Below are 22,272 nucleotides of genomic sequence, written 5' to 3' on the forward strand. Positions count from 1 at the left end.
TCAGACAATATAGCAGTGGTTTATCACATACGAACAAATCAGTTTTCACTTTAAACTTTGGCACCATTGTATGTTTTAAATTTCAAGCAGAGAAGCTTTCAATTATTTTATTAAAAATAATAATATTCCATGAACATCATTCGCAGGTGCTGATATAGATGTTAGCTGTACGAAGTACTTAAAAAAATAGAAGAGCAGAGAAAGGAGACAGGAAAAACACAAGACGAATAAAATATACTGTAAATTGTAGAGGAAAGTGGAAACTTCCGAAAGAGTGATTTTACCTGGTCAAGGGTCTTGCCATTGACTTCAATACCATTTACTTCGAGGACTTCGTCATTGACAGCAAGAAGTCCTGTACTCTCCGCCAGTCCTCCAGGCACCAAACGTGAGATGAAGATGCCAGGCACTTTCTCTAGTCCTGCAGGTGTCACTCTGACAGATGTACCATCTCGAATATAAAACCCTAGAGGCTTATCTGAACCATGCTTTAGCAGCCGCACCCGTCGACATGTTTCAGGCACAATATCCACGTCAATTATTGCCGATACCTGTAACAAACAGAACTTTTATAATTCTTATTTCAGTTTCAACTACATAACTTCATTACTTTCCTTCAATAACAGTTCTATTCCTGCAAGTCTTATATTATGTACCAGCTGTACCCGTGCGCTCTGCTGCACCCGTTAGAAATAAATATAAAGTAATTACATAATTAAAATAGGACATTTGATCCAGGGAACATTCGTGTTTGATAGAAGGATAAATCGTTTAGTATGTTACTTAATTTAAATTGTATTTAAAAAAATTAAAATGCGATCATTTTGATCCAGAGACATAAACATTATTTTACGAAATACAGGAAACGAATGTACAGAATAGCCTATCAAGTTTTCTGTGCATAAGAAGCTATTTTAATCTTACCTGTCCTCGATTCACTCAGAAGTTACTGTAATAAGAATAACATTATAGCATTATGTCCATCTAGAGAAACTACACTTTCCAATGGTGAATTAATAATTAATTATACAAATCGGTTAATTTAGCTTCCGATATTACTTCATACAAACATAGAAACATTCTCTGTAGGCTATGTTTCATAGCTTTCGACTGTTGTTGTCCAAGGCCCCTTGTAGACGAAGTCATTTGTTTTTTATTTCATTACACTGCCTTAGATGGCGTTGTTATTGCAATTTTAAACTCATTTATCTCATTAAATATCAGTCCTATCAAAATTTTGCATGGAATAAAACTTATCGGAAATTATTTTTAAAGAAACTTTTGTTATGTAACATTTTTAATGAAAATTAATAATAAGGGAGATATTTCGATTTATTTAATTCGAGCCTCCTTATAGCTCTCCTTTTAAATAAAATATTTTGAATGTCATATAGCCTAAATTCTAAGTTACGACGAACTTAATTTATATTCCAATTTTCATATAAATTGGTTCAGCCATTATCGCGTGAAAAGGTAACAAACATCCAGACAGATAGACATACAAATAAAAATTTCAAAAAAGCGATTTTCAGTTTCAGGATGGATAATTATGTTAGGAGCAATTATTTTTGGAAAATCGAAAATTACCAGAAAAATGTCGGCTACAGATTTATTATTAGTATAGATTGTGTAATATGGAGAAATAGACAATTCTCAATTTAAATCCTACAACTTTCTAATTATCAATATACATATATCAACCTCAGAAGACTGTACATTCCATCTAATAATAATAATTATGATACATAGGCCCAGTTTCTTCGACCTTTGTTAAAATGCATCTAACATAGCGTTAATTAACTGTTAGTTAAAAGTATAAATTGTTGTTAAAATATTGCGTTTCTTCAACTTTACATTTCACATTTTATCATTCTGTTTGTTAACTCTTTGTTAGGACCAGAGATTCTAGAGTTTAACCATAACCTAAACCAAGTATAGGCTTAATTGTTTTCTGAACTCTGACAATTGCGATTCTCGCTTGTTTCCGTCGTCTGTATCACAGTAGCATGGAGCGGCATATTGGTATTGCTGTTGTGAAATGGAAAACACTGGAACAAAAAGAAATCGTGGACCTAATTACTCTTCGTTCGAGAGAAGCCTTCTGCTGGAAATAATTTCGCAGTATAAACCAATTATTGAGAATAAACAAATAAACGGATCTATGTTCAAAGCTAAACGTGAAGCCTGGCAGAAAATAGCCTACACCTTTGTATGAACTTCTGTTCTGTCAAATTACTGAAATCATTACTGAATGGATTTCTTGTAAAAATAATTTTATTGTTTTGAAGCATAAAGTCAAGAAATAGTCAACAATCCTGACTGAAAAATGATTTTACAACAAGCACTGATTTTATTGTCTTTAACTTGTTGTTTTCTATTCACAGTGAGGCCATGTGGGAGAACAATCTTTCAACATTTGCATTTTTAACAGAATTACACCAATGAATGGTATCAGTTTTTTTTAATTAGGTACTTTCATCAACATTTCTGAACATATTTAATTCAACCCAGGCGTCATATAAATTTTCTTCAATTCACTATCTTCTTTGGAAATCAGAACATTTCTCACAATCATGATTTCAACAAACAAGTGAGATTGAACAATGTTTGATCTGGTAGCAGTTTGCCTCATAGTATGAACTGTTTTAAGAACATTGTATACATTCAGTGTCACTTCCAATGTTGCCACTAGCGAATTCCAATGTCACTGACAGTGATGGAGAACGATATATTAGATATAAAAGTCAATGTGACTATGTATGTATGTATGTACTCTATACAAATCTACATGCTTTGACCGATATTTGCCAAAGTTTCCACATTTAACCTTCATAACCAGGAGAAGAACATAGGCTACATTAAAATCGGACAAATGGATGTTAAATTGATTAAAAAGATAAAAAATAAAAACAAATACGATCAGACATTGATGTATAATATTAAAATGCAATTTTATACAGTCAATTGTTCTTTATTATTGTCTGTTGTATTCAACATCGACTTCCATGAGGCCATGGAAAAATAACACGACATGAAATAACATTATTGATACATCAGGAAGGCCAAAATCTAGACAATCTAGGTTGTGTGACTGTAGCCTGTATATATTTTCGTTTGGTTTTACTTTGTTTACAGTTTCATTTTCTATTATTTTATTCGTATTTCTGGCGGTGTGGAAGAAGGCCTAATGGCCTTAACTACGTCAGAATAAATAAATAAATAAATAAATAAACAAAAACAAATAAATATATATTAAAAACAGTTGAACGTGAGGCACATGACGAAATGTTTTCTTTTTTATGTCTGATCTACAGGTGATTAAATTGAGTTAACCCTGGCAGGCATTGGGTTAAGAAGTTCATTAATTCACGTACGTGAACGCTATAGAAAGATTAATCTTTTAGGGATGAGGAAAGCTTAGTAAAGACAATTCGTTTTGGTTGTCTGTAGTTGGATTTCCGACATTTTCGAAACGCCTAATAACCAGTTTAATTAAAAATAGAAGCAGAAAGGAAAACACAGGCAACGACGGGTTATTTCAGCTAGTTTGTAATAAAATAGCAGCTAATATTCCCATTTTTTCAATCTCTAATTCTTAAATACGAGACAAAAATATGTCCTGAAGACCTGTTTCAGAACAAAAGGACACATTACTGAAAAAGGGATGTTTCCGTCTTTACGGTATGCATGGGAACCCTAACTAAACATCATATTCTTCGCAACTTTAACTGCAAAGAATTTAACTTCATTTATACATTGTACCGGTTTCAATAGTTATATAATTAATTTTAAAAAATTTAGCTGTACATACTCATATATTGGAATTATTTCTAATATTATTTTTCTATTTACGAAAGTCGACTTTTAAATTGTACTTTTATTTTTTTAATTGAAGTTGCTAAGAATTCAATGCCATTAATCCCTTCTAAATTCTGTGAAGACTTACAAAACACGGAATGAGTCATTTGAAACACCTGTGACCTCAGCAACAGGAAAACAGTTTAATTAAATATGCTCCAGTCCATAGCTAGACTATGTATCGAAATTGAAATAATTAGCCAAATTACACCTATTATAAAATGCCTTTAACAATACGCATTTAGTAACATCTGCAACTCGTAAGAACATTATTGCTATGTAGGGATTACTGGAGCGCACATGTTGCATAATTAGTAATCTGGAAGATAAGCAAAATATTTTGGTGGACGATTTTACATGTATTTCACATATTCTGAGGCGAACAAATATTTAATCTCTTATCAAATGCTCATTTATCAAGATACCGCACATATTTGTTTCATGGCAATTATTGGGGGCAGAGAAGAGAAACGTAACAGTTTTAATACTCCTTGATGTTGATGTTTTCTGATGTGTGAATATTACTAACACATTGTGATGCAGAATAAACATTATATACTCTATAATGTACAACATTCTTGCACTACAGGTGTACGGAAATTTCGGAATGATTTTAAATGTTGTTATTTCAACAACAAACGATGTAACTTCTAGGGTTGCCAACCCTCCCGTATTTCCCGGGAGTCCACACCTGTGGAGTAACGGTTAGAGCGTCTACAAGTTACCTGGTTGAGGTTTTTTTCCAGGGTTTTCCCTCAACCCAATATGAGCAGATGCTGGGTAACTTTCGGTGTTGGCCCGAGATCGATTCTCGGTCGGGTCAAGTTACCTGGTTGAGGTTTTTTTCCAGGGTTTTCCCTCAACCCAATATGAGCAAATGCTGGGTAACTTAACTTTCGGTGTTGGACCTCGGACTCATTTCACCGGCATTATCACCTTCATCTCATTCAGGCGCTAAATAACCTAAGATGTTGATAAAGTGTCGTAAAATAAACTACTAAAAAAATTCCCGGGATCTCTCGTATTTGTTCCTAATTTTTAACAGTCTCCCGGCTCTCCTATTTTTACTCTCTTCGAGCATTCTACTCCCTTATTTTTGCAATGTAAAAATCATTAAATTTTGGAAAACGTATTATGTGTCTTTCGCGTGTTAAATTTTATGTTACCTTGTTAACATGTTTCGGCCTTTTATTGGCCATCATCAGAACTGGTGTTGCTGGTCTTGGCGCCTTTTATTTGTTTCCTGTGGGGGTGTGTTTGTGTAGTGCAATGTGGAGTCAAAGAGTTTATGTGTTCTGAAATTGAGTTGTGTGTTGAGAATTTCATTTGGATGTGTTTTTGTGTGTTTGTGTATTTCGTATTGTTGTAATGTGTTTAGTTTCTGGCTTTTTGGTTGGATGTGTAGAATTTCAATTTCAGAACACACACACTCTTTGACTCCACATTACACTACACAAACACACCCCCACAGGAAACAAAACAAAAGGCGCCAAGACCAGCAACAACCAGTTCTGATGATGGCCAATAGCAGACCGAAACATGTAACAAGATAACATAAAATTTAATACGTGAAAGACACATAATGTTTTCCAAAGTGATATAGTGTTAAAAGTTGTGTAATCAAGATGTATAATCATTAAATATTCTAAACATTTGATTTTGATGTGAACGATGACTGTTTATATGATGAATTTTGTTGTTCAAGAGATGTACTGAAATGTGCAGTGTTTTCGGAAGGTAATGCTTGCCGGAAATAGGTTTTAGTGCTGTCCTGTTTAAAATTAAACAATATTAATATTACAATTTTGAAAAAAAAAAACTGGTTAGTTTTCTTCTATGAATACCAAGCAGTAATGCTCACACAAAGAGCATGTTTCGTCTCATGAACAATAACTGGACAGATGTTCGAAACAGGACCACGACACATCTAATCAAATCAGAGCTGCAAACTTTATTGACTTCAACTATTACGAGAGACAAAGTCTGTCGCAAAATACTCTTAATTAAGCCTAGCTGCCGAAGTGTAGAATAAAGTTGCTTTTTAGTAACTGAACTGAATAATATGTCAATTTTCTATGTGAAATATTGTCGATTCCTTAATCTCTCGTATTTTCTTCAAAGAAAGTTGGTAACCCTAGTAACTTCACTGGCATTACATCTATACAGTTAGTGCACATATTTTAAATTTGTGTGTGTATTTCAGTTCCGCATTTGATTTTACAAACAATTCGAGCTCTAGTGGCTAAGCTGTAATAGAACAGTAAGAATCAAATTATGAATACTTGTAATAAGCTATGTTACAGACCACACATTTTCGAAATACTATACGATATCCCAATCGTCACTGTGAATCGTATTAAAGCATGAAATCTACTTATTCTCTTTCATATTGTGTTTGTAATCGACCATTCTGACTGCGTATTTACAACTTCTTATCTATAACCATCTATCTATGCATAGTAGAGAAACTTAAAATGTTACAAGCATAGGCTAGGCTGCTCTACGTTACACCCAAGATGACGTGAGGTGAGGTGAGGTGAGGTGAGTTGAGTTGAGTTGAGGTGAGGTGCTTCTGGAGAAAACTCTTTATGTTACATGGACCACGGCTTTCCCAACACAAGGCATAAATCGGGGTTACACCGGGGATTGAACCTAGATCCACAGAATTATGAGCCCGGCTACTGGACTGCCGTAGTGGCTAGAAGCATTTCCTGCACTTTTGGAACTAGCCTTAAAGGTGGAAGCATTTCCCGCAATTTCGGAAATAGCCTTAAATGAAAATTAAACATAACGTAAACGTTAACTTAAGAATGTAAACGTTACAGTAAAATCACATCATCCATGATGGGGACATAAACATAACCGCAAAGATACTTGGTAACCATGGAAACATAACAACGACGCCATTTCCTCATATTCTGTCGTATACTTCAGCGCTCCACGATTGTGTACTGTTTGCAAATCACGTAAGCATAAGCATGCAAGTTTGGAGTTCCCACACTTTCATGTTAACGTCTAACGGCAATGTTAATGTCAGTGTTTATGTGAATCATTGTGAATGATCACATTCGATAACCTGGCCGCAAACTTCTGTGTTTATGTTACGGTTATGTTTAATTTTCATTCTGAATGGGCCTTTAACGCACGCGAGTGGTGTGGTGAGATGTGTAGTACAATGCAGTACAGTAGGCTATATATACTGTAAGTTTTAAGTACGTATGCGAACATGTATATAATGTTACGTAAATTTAATGTATATCCAACTCTCTACCTAAAATATAACTCGCTGTAATCATCTTACACCACCACAAGATTGTTACATTAATCAGGTTTCACCTGTCACATCGAAATCATAACCCTGCAGACGGTTAAGATTAAGAACAACGTAGTAGGTAATTCAGACATTATTTCTGAATGGCAAGATGACAAATGAAGGATAATATAAACAAAAAAGGACTAGCAAGACTGTGACATTCCAATGAAATGACAACCTTGAAAGAGGGCACCTGATGAGGTGGACTTTACACCTGTCAGCCATTACACGGGAAATACAATGAGATCATCTTGTCCTCCAACTCTAATCTTGAACTATGAACTTGCAACTTGAAATCCCTGGTGCAGCAGAAAGCATGGCGGTAACTGACGAACTAGAAATATTCATTTTTAATACGATTACCTACTTTTGCAATTGAATATGATTTAGGTAAATGTGAAACTTCAAATAAAGGATGCGGCAAAACATCCCCCCTAATTTAAAGTTTAAATAAAAAACAGATGGATCAAAATAATGAAACTTTATTAATATGAATGGTATCTTAACAATGGGAATTTTTCATTTTTTTTTAATAACGTGTCTCTCAAGTGGTGTCCTTCACTATCAATGAATTGTTGAATGCGACTTCGGAAATTCTGAATCACTCTAACTAGCATTTCTTGAGGAATAAAATCAATTACTTCCTGTATTGCATTTCTTGGGTCTGGCAAAGTCCTCGGCAGATGTTTGAACACCTCAGCCTTAAGTTGCCCCCATAGAAAAAAAATGCAGGGTGAAAGGTCTGGTGATCGTGCTGGCCAGGGGACGTCGCCACGTGAAGAAATTAAGCGTCCGGAAAACATATTTATAGTATTTTCATGAAATTAGCAACTTTAAACTGTTGTAGCTCCGAAACCCTTTCATCCAATGATAAAAATCATGGTTTATTTTGATGCTAAAAAGTTAAAGTTTATATTGACATGTAAACAGTTTTTCTTACTTTTTATGGAAATGGATAAATTTAGATTTTTCTTCATTAAGACGCATTTGCCCACAAAAAAAATATTTTAAAAATATATGGTTAGATTCCGCATTGAAAGTACAAATAAACACATATTTTTTTACTGGTGCACCGTTGATAAGAAAGTATTGAAAATATGAAATAAAGAAAATAAATAGTACACGCGTGAACTAACCAGCTGACTGTGAGGCGGGATCTAGCAGAGGGAAGCAAAGCCAGGAGACAAACACGTGATATTTCGTCTAGTAGCGCATAGCTGGGCTAGCTTTATCACAGGTTTTCATAAACACAGGAGTAAAATGACGTCCAGCACTCCCTTATCTTCATCTCTCGGCCAGTGCGAGCGGTACTGCACCGTTCAAGTCCAGGCGTATGAAAATAATTTATTTAATACCCTCGAAACTTATTGCCGTGACACTAAGCAAACAATGCCGAATCCCTCTTAATAATGCAAGGTTTTTTCTCAATATTTTTTTTACATTTTTACAAATGGGCAAAAAGCCTAAAAGTAAGTAAAAATCAGATTATCTGTCTCTCTGTGTACAATAAAAATAAGGATTGCCTCTTATCATAACCTACCAAATGTCAGCTTCAAAATGAGCTCTCGTTCAATGTTCTGCAGTAAATGGTTCCAGAGTTCTGAGCGCTGAAAGAGGCTTGTTTTTATAAAATACGCTAAATTTGTCGCTCAACAATACGAAAACTGTTTGACTTTCGATAGTATATTTTTGCAAATGCACTCTCCTCAGCACCTTGTATAAATAGGGAAAAAATTAGGGTATAAAAATGCGAGGTTTTTTACTGATGGATTTCATATGGAATAGCCCGATACACATGTTCCCTCTGAGTATTTTGGCTTCTCCTATCACTATCACTCTGCAATCCGTTCGTTATGTATGTATGTATTTATTTACACTGCAAGTGGGCAAGCACCCGGTGGCAGTGGTATATACAATATTAACAATACACAATAAAATGATAACCAATACACAATACAATTTTACAACACATATACAATTTTACACACAATACAATAATAATACATAATACAATTTAACACAATAATAATAAAACATAAAATAAAATACCTCATTTTACAATACAACCTACATAATTATCTATAGGTCCTACATAAGTTTCAATAGTCTTTCACTTTACTCTCATCTCATTCCCTGTAGTGGCAGTATGACGCATTTCACTGACACTTTAGCACACATTTCACTGACACTCTGTAACCCACTTCACTGACACTATAGAACACATTTCATTGACGCTATAAATTATCACTGATCGGAACTGTTCACTGCACTGTAAAACCATAACTTCACTGACTCACCTCGCTTCACTGATACAACAGTTCAAATAAGTCAAATAATTACACCCTTATGCATACTTATAAACAGAACTACATTTAAACTAAACATTTCTAGTCTAAGGCCCTCTTACACGCTAGTTTTAAATAATTTACAATTCAAACCAAGGAAGTAAACTCGTCAGCCTAGATAAATACATGTCACCTTAAAAAAATTAAATGTTGAATGTCACCTTAATTTTAATTTTCACTTTATATACAACTTTTTAAATTATTCTTGAATCTCCTTAAGGAAGGACAGCCCTCAAAGACCGCTGCAGGTAGGTCATTCCAATCATTTATAGTTCTATTTAAAAATGAGAATTTACCTACATCCGTTTTCTGTTTCCTACATTTTATAACCACATTATCTCAGAATAACTTCTTATAGTTTTAGAAATGAATTAGCATTGCAAGCGAGAAGAATCACCCTGTAGCATATTATTCCCAATGTCATACAAGTGAAAGCAATAACACAAGATCATTCGTTTAGATTTATTGGTCGCTGAGAAATTATTTACGGACGCAAAACATCGAATTCTCTGTTACTATGATCTCAGAACATTGATATATATATATATATATATATATATATATATATTTTACTGGATGGATAATGACTATAATGAGGTAAGCGATCATTAGACATGACTAACCAGAACACTTGCGTGTAAGCTAATACAAAAACAATTCCCTACGTACAAGCCACGTGGCCAGTAAATGAAACAAGACAAGTAATTTTATTTTCAGTTCGTTCAATAATGAACTTACTATTTTCCTATAACAATCCTTCGTTTATCTTTACGTGCTAGGGCAATTTGCCTTAGAAAATCCTGATTACGTTACGTAATATTTTCTAGAGCGTGAAGTTACATTTTATTAAATACGATAGTCGATTATCTCCAAGCCTTGAATGTTACTTTTCTATTAAATACGATAGTCGATTATCTCCAAGCCTTGAATGTTACTTTTGTGCGAGATCGTGCGTATTTGCGTGGTTTCCGCACAAAACCAATCCGCGGAAAGTCTAAAATTCCACATTCAGTATTCCCAACCTAACACACATAACAATTTCCCTATTCTTACCGCTTAAGTGACATATTGATTTTACTGCTTTAGCCTTTTAACATATTATTTTTAGAGACGTTCAATATAGTAAAAATTATAAATTGGAAACTTACCACTGCAATTTCACCTAAATTGCACTGTTAATTATTGTTCTTAAATATTTGCAAAAATTAAGTAAACTCTACAACTCCACTAAAGTTACTGCATTCGTGATGCAAGTAACATTAAGGAAGCCGTGAAAAAATCAACAAGATTCCAGACTCATCATAGACTGGGGGGAAAAAAAAAGACAGACGTACATCACGGCCTGCTGGAGTATAGTAAACACATAAAACATTTTAAAGCAACAATGTTGAAGATAGATATTTTTTTGCAAATTTGCCGTCATTGAACAGAAACCAAGATGGAGATTTCATTGCAACTAATTAGAAATTCCTCTTTCAGGTATGTAATAAACGATCTTCGCACAAAATAATGTACGATACACAAGCGGTATTTTTTCTTTCAATTCTCGGAAATTAAAAAAGCTCAACTACGTTTCGCTTTTTCAAACTTTTCCTCGAACATGAAAACTTCAACATACCGCTCTTGTAACGCATATTACTGTTACTCTCGAAGACTACTGTATTTCAATCATTTCATTTCATGAGAGGCAGCTCATATTCAACAACACTCTACGAGAGAAACTTGAAATTAATTTCGCTTGCGCTCCTTTCATAAACATACTCGCGTCTTAATTACTACCATTATAGACTCGTTGCATAATGTACTATTATAATTCCAACAAGCCATAACTAATCACTTTACTCGAATGCACTTCTAGAAATTATTGACAAGTCGTAACTATGGAGATAATGAAAACAGTGTGCTTACTTGTCTGAAGTCATGTGGATTGGAGATACAGAGGTGAGCCTTTGGCCGACCAGGAGTCCCCAGGATGGAAGAGATGAGGTTGCGAGGCTTGTAAGTACCATAACCGTTTAACTCCTCTAAACTCTCCCCTGCAAGCAAACAACAAACACAGCAATTCTGCATGAGTTACAAAACAGTAAATTCTCAATGTAACATAATAATAATGATGATGATGATGATGATGATGATGATGATGATGATGATGATAATAATAATAATCTATACTAATAATAAATCTGTAGCCGAAATTTTTCTGGTAATTTTCGATTTTCCAAAAATAATTGGTCCTAACATGTATAATTAACCACCCTGAAACCGAAAATCACTTTTTTTTAATTTTTGTTTGTATGTCTGTATGTTTGTTACCTTTTCACGCGATAATGGCTGAACGGATTTCGATGAAAATTGGTATATAAATTAAGTTCGTTGTAACTTAGATTTTAGGCTATATGGCATTCAAAATACATTATTTAAAAGGGGGGTTATAAGGGGGGCCTGAATTAAATAAATCGAAATATCTCGCTTATTATTGATTTTTGTGAAAAATGTTACATAACAAAAGTTTCTTTAAAATAATTTGCAATAAGTTTTATTCCTTGAAAAAGTTTGATAGGACTGATATTTAATGAGATAAATGAGTTTTAAAATTAAAATAACTGCCATCTAAGGCCGTGCAATGAATTAAAAAACAAATGACTTCGTCTATAAGGGGCCTTGGACAGCAACAATCGAAAGCTATGAAAGATAGCCTACAAAGAATGTTTCTGTGTTTGTATGAAGTAATATCGGAAGCTAAATCAACCGATTTGTATAATTAATTATTATTTCACCATTGGAAAGTGTAGTTTCTCTAGATGGACATAATGCTATAATGTTATTACAGTAACTTCTGATATAATATAATATGATATAATATAATATAATATAATATAATATAATATAATATAATATGTAATATTATATAATATAATTTAAGTTATTTGAAGGGTTCAGAACCATAGTGGGCCAAGCGCCATTTACTGAATACGTAGAAAACAATGGTTAAAATTAAGTTATTACCATAATTCAATGGAAACCTATAACAAGTAAAATAAAGTATACACATTAAATCTAAATGATGTCAATCTTCATTAAACTATGGTTGCATGTAATGACAATTAAGATACATGTTAAAGGAATTGTCATTGCACCAAATGATTGCTCTCTGGACCAAAATGATCGCATTTTAATTATTTGGATGCAATTTAAATTAAGTAACATATTAAAGGATTTATCCTTCTATCAAACACGAATTTTCCCTGGATCAAATGTCCTATTTTAATTGTGTAATTACTTTATATTTATTTCTAACGGGTGAAGCGGAGCGCACGGGTACGTCTAGTAATAATAATAATAATAATAATAATAATAATAATAATAATAATAATAATCTAGAAATATGAGAGAGATAGCAGCACAGCAAATCTCATTAACGTCGTCAGTATGTATGACTGTATAAAATCAAGTAAACTTCAATTAATTTTAACAGTGAAGTAATTCAGTATTTGAGATCGAAAAATTCTATAGACCTGTTCAAAAATTTCGAAGAGAAAGAGAAATAATAAAAATTAAAAGGACTGTATGTAAAACATTATCCAGACCAGAGTGCTGCATTGGAGTTAAATCGCTCGCTTGAACTCGGACGAGTGTCGTACCCTCGAGTGAGATACGATCGGTCGTGATACGCTCGTAATAAATAGAAGCACAGTACAAGATCATCTCACCGACATGTCTTATCTTGTATGGAAGGCGACAGATAAGATACACATATGTTTTGCTCACACGGTAAAAATAAGTCTTTATTTTCTGCGTTTATGACAAACGTTTAATGGAACAGTCAATGGAACGTACCAAAACAGGAACATGAAGTTATAAATAAAATAGTATGAAAAACTTCGATATACAGTTATTATTGCTAATTAATAATTATTCAATATTTGATTTACCACATATATAGTATGATAGGTCCATACATAGTGTTCCGCCTATATACTGCGACAATGTAGAAACGTTTTACAAAATATTATTGATATAGCAGTAGATTAATAACAATATTAGTACAGAGATAACGTCACAGAAAATATAATAAAACGAATAATAATAATAATAATAATAATAATAATAATTATTATTATTATTATTATTATTATTACTAGAAAACTTGATACAGTTCTTGAATTATCGTGATTGTGTTCTCCGTTTATAATAATTACATTTACATTCAATAACATCTATCAGATGTGACAAAAACAAAATCACTCCTGTGTGGGGGGGGGGGGCATTTACCTACGACATTTATAATACATTTTAAAGCAAGTTTTGTAGTTGTACTATGGAGAGGTTAGTTAAACAATGAAAAGTTTTGAAATGATAAACATCTATGATGTTACTACACAGTTCATTACTGTAACAAGAACGAATGTCTAACGCTCGGCTTATACCGTTCGGGATTTATCGCTCGTGACAATTTTACCCATCATGCATGTGCGCTACCTATCGGATTATGTTATGAACTACTTGGCGCTCGAGCGAAAACGTCCGATGCAGACCTCTGATCCAGACCCATTCAAAATTCGAAAAAAGTAAAATACTGTACTTCCAAAATCTAAGCTAAACATCTAGAGCTGTCCAAAAATTCTGGAAGGGAAGGGAAGGGAAGGGAAGGGAAGGGAAGGGAAGGGAAGGGAAGGGAAGGGAAGGGAAGGGAAGGGAATTAGTTCTACAAAATCTCACATTTTAGGCATAATTATCATCACCACAACAAATTTCAGACTGAGTCTTTTAGTCTCCAGCATCCTTATTGTCACAAGTTGAGGAAGCTATAATTTTGTTGATACTGAATCTCTCTTCTGATGGGACGAAAATACGGCACATAAGACATGTTTACTGCACATGAAACAGAGTGACACTTCTGATCATAACACATTTTAGAAGTGCTACTTGCCAATCCCATGTGCTGTAATTTATTCTTTATAGTCTATAATAAATTGCAGGATATATTTGGTCTTTTAAATACAATTCGTTTTGCAATGTATTCCCCTCCAATATAGGTCGCACACATATCAAAAGTAATCTTAAAAAAAAAATAAAAGAAATAATCAAGCTTCGGAGTGAACACTGTAAATGCATTAAGACAAATTGCTGTCGGATGACACGGACTGGCACATTCCTGTCCGTTATCAGCTGAGTGGGAGTATTCAGTCAGACCTGCTGGAGTCCCTCAAGGCCTTTACCGTAACAGCGTCATTCCACACTCCTTGTCAGTAATAACAAAAGTGGCCATTAAACTCTACTCTGGCTCAGCCAAGACACGTCTCACACTTCCAAGCAGAGATTACTACAAAATGTACGGGCTTTAGGACAAAATTGAACTTGAAAGAAACAATTAGACTAATTACGCCTTGGACTAGTACTAAAATGATGAAGAGAATAATAATAATAATAATAATAATAATAATAATAATAATAATAATAATAATAATAATAATTAGAGCCCGGAAGTTCAGGCATTTATTTTGGCTAAATTAGGCAGGAAAATAAGCACTTAATAATCAGGAAATATGCAGTAAAATAATAATAGAAATATGCATCCTTTAGTTTTGTTGCTAATTTTTAGTTTGTCCCTTAGTCAATTGTTTAATTTAATTTCAAAATTGAATTAAAGTTTATTTTGTATATTCGGAAAATAAAGTAATATGCATGTCAAATATTTCTTAACCAGTTAACTCTTCTGATGTTGACTAAATTCTTAAAAAAACATGGAAATTAATTACATTACGGAATATGATACATTTTAAGACAGACATACCAACGTCAGTACCAGCTCAGTGTGACTTAACTTCGCATAGAAATATGCATTTAAATATTACGAAAATATACAGTAAAATTATCACCAGTAATCTCACTAGAGATTTTGATTTATCTAGAGAAAATCGAAACTCGAGTGGGATTTAATTGACTATTACACGATTAGAAGAAAGTATATAAAGATTAGAAGAACGAAGTATTCCAATACAATAAAATATTAATTGGCTTACATGTATTATTGTACCATCTCAACATTACGTTAGATGGCAGTAGTGTTTTATGATTGTTTTCTTGTTATCAGTTGTGCCAACTATAGAATCTTCATTGAACTCTGTGGACGGTTACTAGTCAAGAAGGCTTTGTTGATTCAGTTTCATTTTTATTAAAACATTTGCATTCCACTTCAATCATCCGGATCCCAGTAATCAACGTCACTTGACAGATGATTTTCAATAAATCTTAGTATTAAACAATCTCTGATACGTGACTCTCCATAATATCATATAGCAGAAGCTATAACAAACATAACCTAAATAATATAAACAAGTGTTAGAAAAGTTTTAATTAAGGATGATGAAATAAACAAGAAACGTTTTAATTAACGATGATGAAATAAAAAATAAACATGAATAATTTTAAAAGAAACAATTATTGAAAGTACAATTTTCAAATTTGAATGTTTTAGTGGTTGGTGGTTCAGTTGATGTTATATTGGACGTGTGCGTAAAAGAAGTGAACTCGTTGATGTACATGGTGTACCCCTCAACTTATTCAGGATTTCCGAATGGTGCTCTTCATATATGACCAGTGATCTTTATTAATTCTTGTTCTTGAATGCCAATGCGAGTCATATTTGAAAGTGCTGTGCATCGACTGGAGTGGTTTGTAATTTTCTGTTTTTTTTGACGTCCAGATCAGTGCAGTTTGAAATGTTGGCAAACAAAGAAACAAATGCTAGGGTAGTGATAAAAATAAACAAATGCTAGGGACGCGATAAAATTGTGCGATAAGCAGCCATGATTGGTTGAAAGACGTCCTTTCGTACCGTTTTATTGGTCAAAAGTAGTGTGACGTAATAAAAGTGTAATAGTCAAAATAATAATTTAATATATGTTATTTAATAAACCTGTGTATCACATTTCAGCACTCACTCTTACTCTTCTTGGTTACATACCACAACAAGATGTGTTTTTTTTACAAGTTCTCAACTGCCACAGCCTCCTGTCAGGAAGAATGTTTTTCATAATTGAAAAGTATAGTTCTACTTCTACCGAAGTAACTGGAGCATACTTGGAACACGCTATTGTGAATGAACTCATCGGTAACAATAGCGCAAACTAACGTGCCTATATTGCTAATCGCTTTCGGCCCGTTAGAGAATTGAAGGGATGAGAATGATAGTCCTAAGCCAAACAGCCAAGATTTTACAGGAGAGCGTGTTAAAGGTTTATGCATCAATGTCGGTTAAAAATATAATAACCGTGGGTTACGAAAGCACGGTTAAAAAGTAATTTCTGTGCACCATTCATAATCACCGGTTACTTAATCATGGTAAGCTGATAACTCATTTAACCACTGTAAAGTCTGTGATGGTACACTGTTTCTACAAAATGACGAAAGGAAAGCATTCATACTTCTGCAAAGATAATAGCCAATGTCTAAAAACGACTGCGCTTATTCCGTTCTACATCAAAACGAACGTATCCTACATTTTCGCGTTGCATTTGTTTGCCTTTGGCGATGTTATGTCTGCAGGTTGCATTTGTTTTTCAGTGCTGTTAGGTTATAATCGTAAAAAATAGAAAATTAAAATCGAAAATATTATATCCCAATTTGAGTCTGAAGTATTGATAGATTTCATTACTAGATTTAAATGTAGGGAATCCTTAATATGTTATAGCTATTAAAAAAAAAGTGGAATATCCATAAAGGAAACGGATGAAAATTAGTAGAAATGTGTGTACAATCCAAGACCCCAATTATACTAGTGAAATATGCAATATCCTAAAATCTATCCATAACCTCTCTTCTTTCAGCCTGCGATGTAGGAACTCGAGTTAACCCATTAAAATACTGAAAATATCAGTTGCATAGAATCGTAATGTAAACAGCCCATTTATGGAAGAAATATGACTATTTGTGGGTTATTCCAAAAGATCATTTGTTGCAGCAGAAATGACACGATAGATTTTGATAAAAGAAATTCCTTCCAAAATTTAATGTCACCTAATTCCTCGTAAGAATTCTCTTTCCGCCAATAAAACAACGCTCACCGCTTATCTGGGACCTGCAAATCACAGAAACCTGCAGAAAAGTATATTCTATTATCAATGTGCTAAAAAGGATAAATGTTCATCTCCCCTCTTGCTTAAAAAAGTCCCTTGTGCAGACGCTTGTATTTCCCTATTTTGACTAAGCTGACATTTTACTGACTGACCTCTCCAGCGACAACAAAACGAAACTTCAACGTGCTCATAATTTGTGTGTACGTTTTGTAAGCAATATTCGTAAATAATGATCATATTACCCCATCCCTGGAAGCAATAGGTTGGCTTAAACTAGATAAGAAAAGAAATTTACATTCACTCCTCTTTCTCTTCGAAATCTTGAACTCTTCTATTCCTTCGTACCTGTCGTCTCGCTTCACTTATCTTTCTTCCCACCATAATCTGAACACACGCTCTCGTCATGAAACAATATTAACAATACCATCCCATCGCACCTCCTCATACTCATCCTCTTTCACAATAGCCCTGCCAAGACTCTGGAATTCGCTACTTGCTAGCATCAGGGACTGTCGAAATAAAATTGAATTCAAACGCAAACTTACTAGGCACTTGGTCAGTAATCGATTTCTTGTAAATAGTTTCCTTATTCTATCACAAAATATTTCAATATCCAGTAATTTCATCACTATACAATTTTGTTATTCTAGGTTTAATTTGTAATTCAGTAAATATAAAATATTCTTTGTTTTTCTATGATAAGTTATCTAGCTTTAATTAGTGAGGTAATCTTTTCGTACTTTGATTTTTATTGTAATTTTAAATTTAATACTAATTGTAATTTTACTTGTAATTGTAATTGTAAATTTAATACTAATTGTAATTTTATTCTTCGTATTACAGTTGTAATCTCCTGGTAGAGGGACAGAGAAGGCCTGACGGCCTTATCTCTACCAGGTTAAATAAATAAATAAATAAATAAATAAATAAATACTTATCATAATTTCTATCCAAGTACAATATTAATCGTCTTCGAAATAATCAGCTGTAGGTCTGGCCGCCATTTTGTTTTACTAGACCTGCTAATCACTGGTTATGTCCTTTAACGGCTCGAATATGGTCGGTTAGAGATTACAGTGGTTAACCTCCTGTTAAAGTCCTAACCGAGGTCGATGCACCGTAAAAATGCTTAACCAGGAGTTAGGTCGCAATTTTAACTGGTGGTTACACTAACCGACGTTGATGCACATGGTCATTAAAGTCCAATGCTATTAGGTGCGGTATCATAATTTCTTCAGTGTATATTTACGACATCTGTTGAGTAATTTTTGTAATATTTTACTAGCAGCTTCCTCATATGCGTAAGTCAACTCGCACAAAAAAAAAAAAAAAAAAAAAACATTTCTGTTAAAAGTGTGGCTTTGTACTATATCATTTCCACCCTTTAATTTATTCTTTTTCCCTTGTTGCACTGTATTCTTGGAATCTGTAGAAACTGAACCTCTCAGACGAGAGAAACCAACTGCCTTGGAGTGTGAGATACAATAGCAGTAACTGGTCCACCAACCCTCTCGGCCGACAGATCAGATTAGGGGCTGGTTTGTAACCATGCATGCCTCCACAAATAATTTACATATATTTTTTGTGGAGTGGGATTCTCAATAGAGATCCCCATTATGCAAAAATATTGTTTAATTTTTGTAACAGGTGCTTCATTTATAAAATAAAAAATCGTTTTCATTTATATTTTTAACATATTTGGAATTCGTACAATTTTTTCCTTGTACCGGTACGGATTACTCGTAATAGCAGAAAATATCCATCATATACAAAATAAAACGCAAAATATGGCATTAAACCTTGAAATATACGAAGTTAAAACAGAAAAAAAAGAAAAAAGAAAAAAAGAGACAAAATAAAAACTGGTCCTACCGTCCCGAAATGTGTGGAAACGTTTTTTCTCTATCAAACAATTTCGTGTACCTACCCAGTTAAAGTCCACACCTGTGGAGTAACGATTAGCGCGTCTGGCCGCGAAGCCAGGTGGCCCGGGTTCGATTCCCGCCCGGTCAGGACTCATTTCACCGGCATTATCACCTTCATCTCATTCAGACACTAAATAACCTAAGATGTTGATAAACCGTCGTAAAATAACCTACTAAAATACCCAGTTAAAAAGGCATTTTGCCTAACTTCCGGGCTCTATTAATCAACGCATTACTGTAACTGGATGTCTTTATGGTCTCTTGCCAGAGTTCTAGGAGTCTTCGAAAGATCATCAGCTAAATGGTTGTTAATTCACGGATTGTCACAGTAGGCGTCCTCTGTGCTTACAGAAGACAACGTTGCCAAGTGACAACCAAGTCTATCTATAAACAGGATGTCCCATTATTTGTACCTTAAACATGTGCATCGTGTTTTAAATCTGTACACAAATAAAACAAATGAATAACTGATCTTTTATTACATCTCTCTTTCTGTGCAACTTAATCATCTGCGGTGAGGGGGAAGAGAGATAGCAAAAAGTTGTACTATCTGTGAGAAAAAGTAAGTCTAAACTCTCATTTTACACTCGGGAAAGCAGTGACTAGAGCATTGAAATGACAACCACATATCTTTTGTTTTGCTTTATAGCACTCCGATACCAATGACCAAGATAAGCCACTTGAAACTCAACGGTCAGTCACTAGCAGAGATATAATACAAAATCTGTAACTGCCTAATCGTCTTAGTTATAGTATTCTTCAGAATGAGTGACGAGATTTCTACTGAGGGACATACTGACATGAGTCTTATTTTGGGAAGGCGGATAGAATTCAAGTGCTGCTGTCCGTATGTACACTGCACATTATCCCAAACACTTGGACATGAAATTTCAAGGACGACGGATCGAGAGGAATGGACCTATCCCGTGGCCGGCAAGATCACCCGATCTCACATCTTGTGATTTTTTGTTATTCGATCATTCATGGTGTCATGCCGGAACACATCCCACTCGAGACCACTTGTGGCAATCAGTTGTGGAGGTATGTACAGGGATTCGAAACTTCTCTCTTCTTTCAAAATCAAAGAGTTCATGGCTAAGAAATTGTAATGGCGGACATTTTGAATACCTGCTATGATACAACAAATTGCGATAATATACAGTTACTTGTTTGTTTCCAAATGTATAATACTATGCACATGTTTAAACTACACAATAATGGACATTCTGCATTATTAGTTCAATTTTTATTATTGCAGAATACCCTAATTTTTTTTTGTTTTTTTACAATATTGTACTGGTATATCCAGCAATCTTTAAGGTGCGTTACTAAATTCATACACAACATAAGAATAATCTAATTTTGAAGCCAATTAATATTCAATATACAGAATCGCCCTTACTTAAACGACGAATCGATGTTTGAGGACTCCTCTCAATGGCTTCTCGAACACGTTCTGCAATATGCTCGAGCCAGAATGTGGTTCATCGGCAACATTTCCTGGCCTCTGAAATTTATTGACAAGGAGTCGGATGTTTGCTTGTGTTGGCGCCGGTTTTCCGAATTTACGTGTAAACTCCTGTTGCACCTCTGCATATGTTAAAACGCGCACTCAAACAATAACAATAGCCATCCGTTCTTCAATACTCAGCGTACTAATAGATTAGTCTAACAAAACAATAAAGGAATTCCAATATTTACTCAAAATGGATCTAGACTTTGTGCTCACCCTGTATATTGTATAGCATCAAATTCAAAGTGCCGGTAACATAATTGAATGGCTGCCTAGAATAACGTTGTAAGTCAGTTTTTACAGTTTGTCAGGAAATTAAAAATATGTTTATTCCATATTAACATGGTTAAATATTACAAAATATGACAGTGTGAGGTCTGTATTAATACTTCAGTATTCACATCATGTATGTGTATATATATATTGCCTTCATCTTCCAAATAACACAACTTTTCAAACATTTACAGTAGAAAAACGTTGTCAGTCCAGAAGAACGTTGTAAAGCAAAGAAATTTAAATACTGTCCATATTTCCTGGTAGATTCTTTATGGTTGTTACATTTGAGTATATTAAATAATAATAATAATAATAATAATAATAATAATAATAATAATGACAAATTTATATCATAAGAACTTGAAACAAATTACATAACTTAGATTATATGTTTAGGCATACAATATCAATATTACACATAGAAGAATCCTTCTTTTTTTTTCTGTTATTAGGCCACGGTAGAATTCAGAGTAACCATGACCAAGAGGAAGAAAATTGACATTTCAATCAGATAATTTTTTTCTTCTCTTTTGTGATTGGAATAGAGCCATGATAAAGACGAGGTAAGTTATCATGTGAAATATGATTAACTGCCTTATCTTTTGCACGCTTGCCTTTAAGGAAATACACTGCCAATGGTAACAATATATCATGGAATTTCCGCATTTTCATAGACATAGGATCATTAGAACTGAACTGAAAGCAGGTAGCTGTTATTATCTTCAGGTCTGGATCCTTCTTTATTATTTTCTCTGCTAGCCCTATACCCCTAAAGTATTCTTGTTGCATATGAAAAACCTCAAATGGTTTGTTTGGCCTTGCATTGGCAGTAACCTTTACCCATGTGACACGCTACAAGTATGTTTGTCCGCCATTTTATTTGCGTTATGACGTTATTCAGCTCAGCAACACAATCAAATTACTACAGCTCTCGAAGTAGTGTGAATATCAGCAAAATGATGGC

General features: G+C 33.9%; 1 protein-coding gene across 1 annotated transcript in view; it reads right to left on the minus strand.

Annotated features, from left to right (window-relative positions):
- par-6 (partitioning defective protein 6) overlaps positions 1 to 22,272 on the minus strand; it is a 116,876-nt gene that overhangs the window by 21,098 nt on the left and 73,506 nt on the right. Inside the window, exons 3-4 of the mRNA XM_069819987.1 lie at positions 11,425 to 11,552; positions 285 to 551 (exon numbers count right to left, since the gene is read on the minus strand). Of these exons, the coding sequence (XP_069676088.1) occupies positions 285 to 551; positions 11,425 to 11,552 (395 nt within the window). The remainder of the gene's footprint in view (positions 1 to 284; positions 552 to 11,424; positions 11,553 to 22,272) is intronic.

The sequence above is a fragment of the Periplaneta americana genome, chromosome 3 (genome assembly GCF_040183065.1).
Source record: "Periplaneta americana isolate PAMFEO1 chromosome 3, P.americana_PAMFEO1_priV1, whole genome shotgun sequence".
Classification (NCBI taxonomy): Eukaryota; Metazoa; Arthropoda; class Insecta; order Blattodea; family Blattidae; genus Periplaneta; species Periplaneta americana.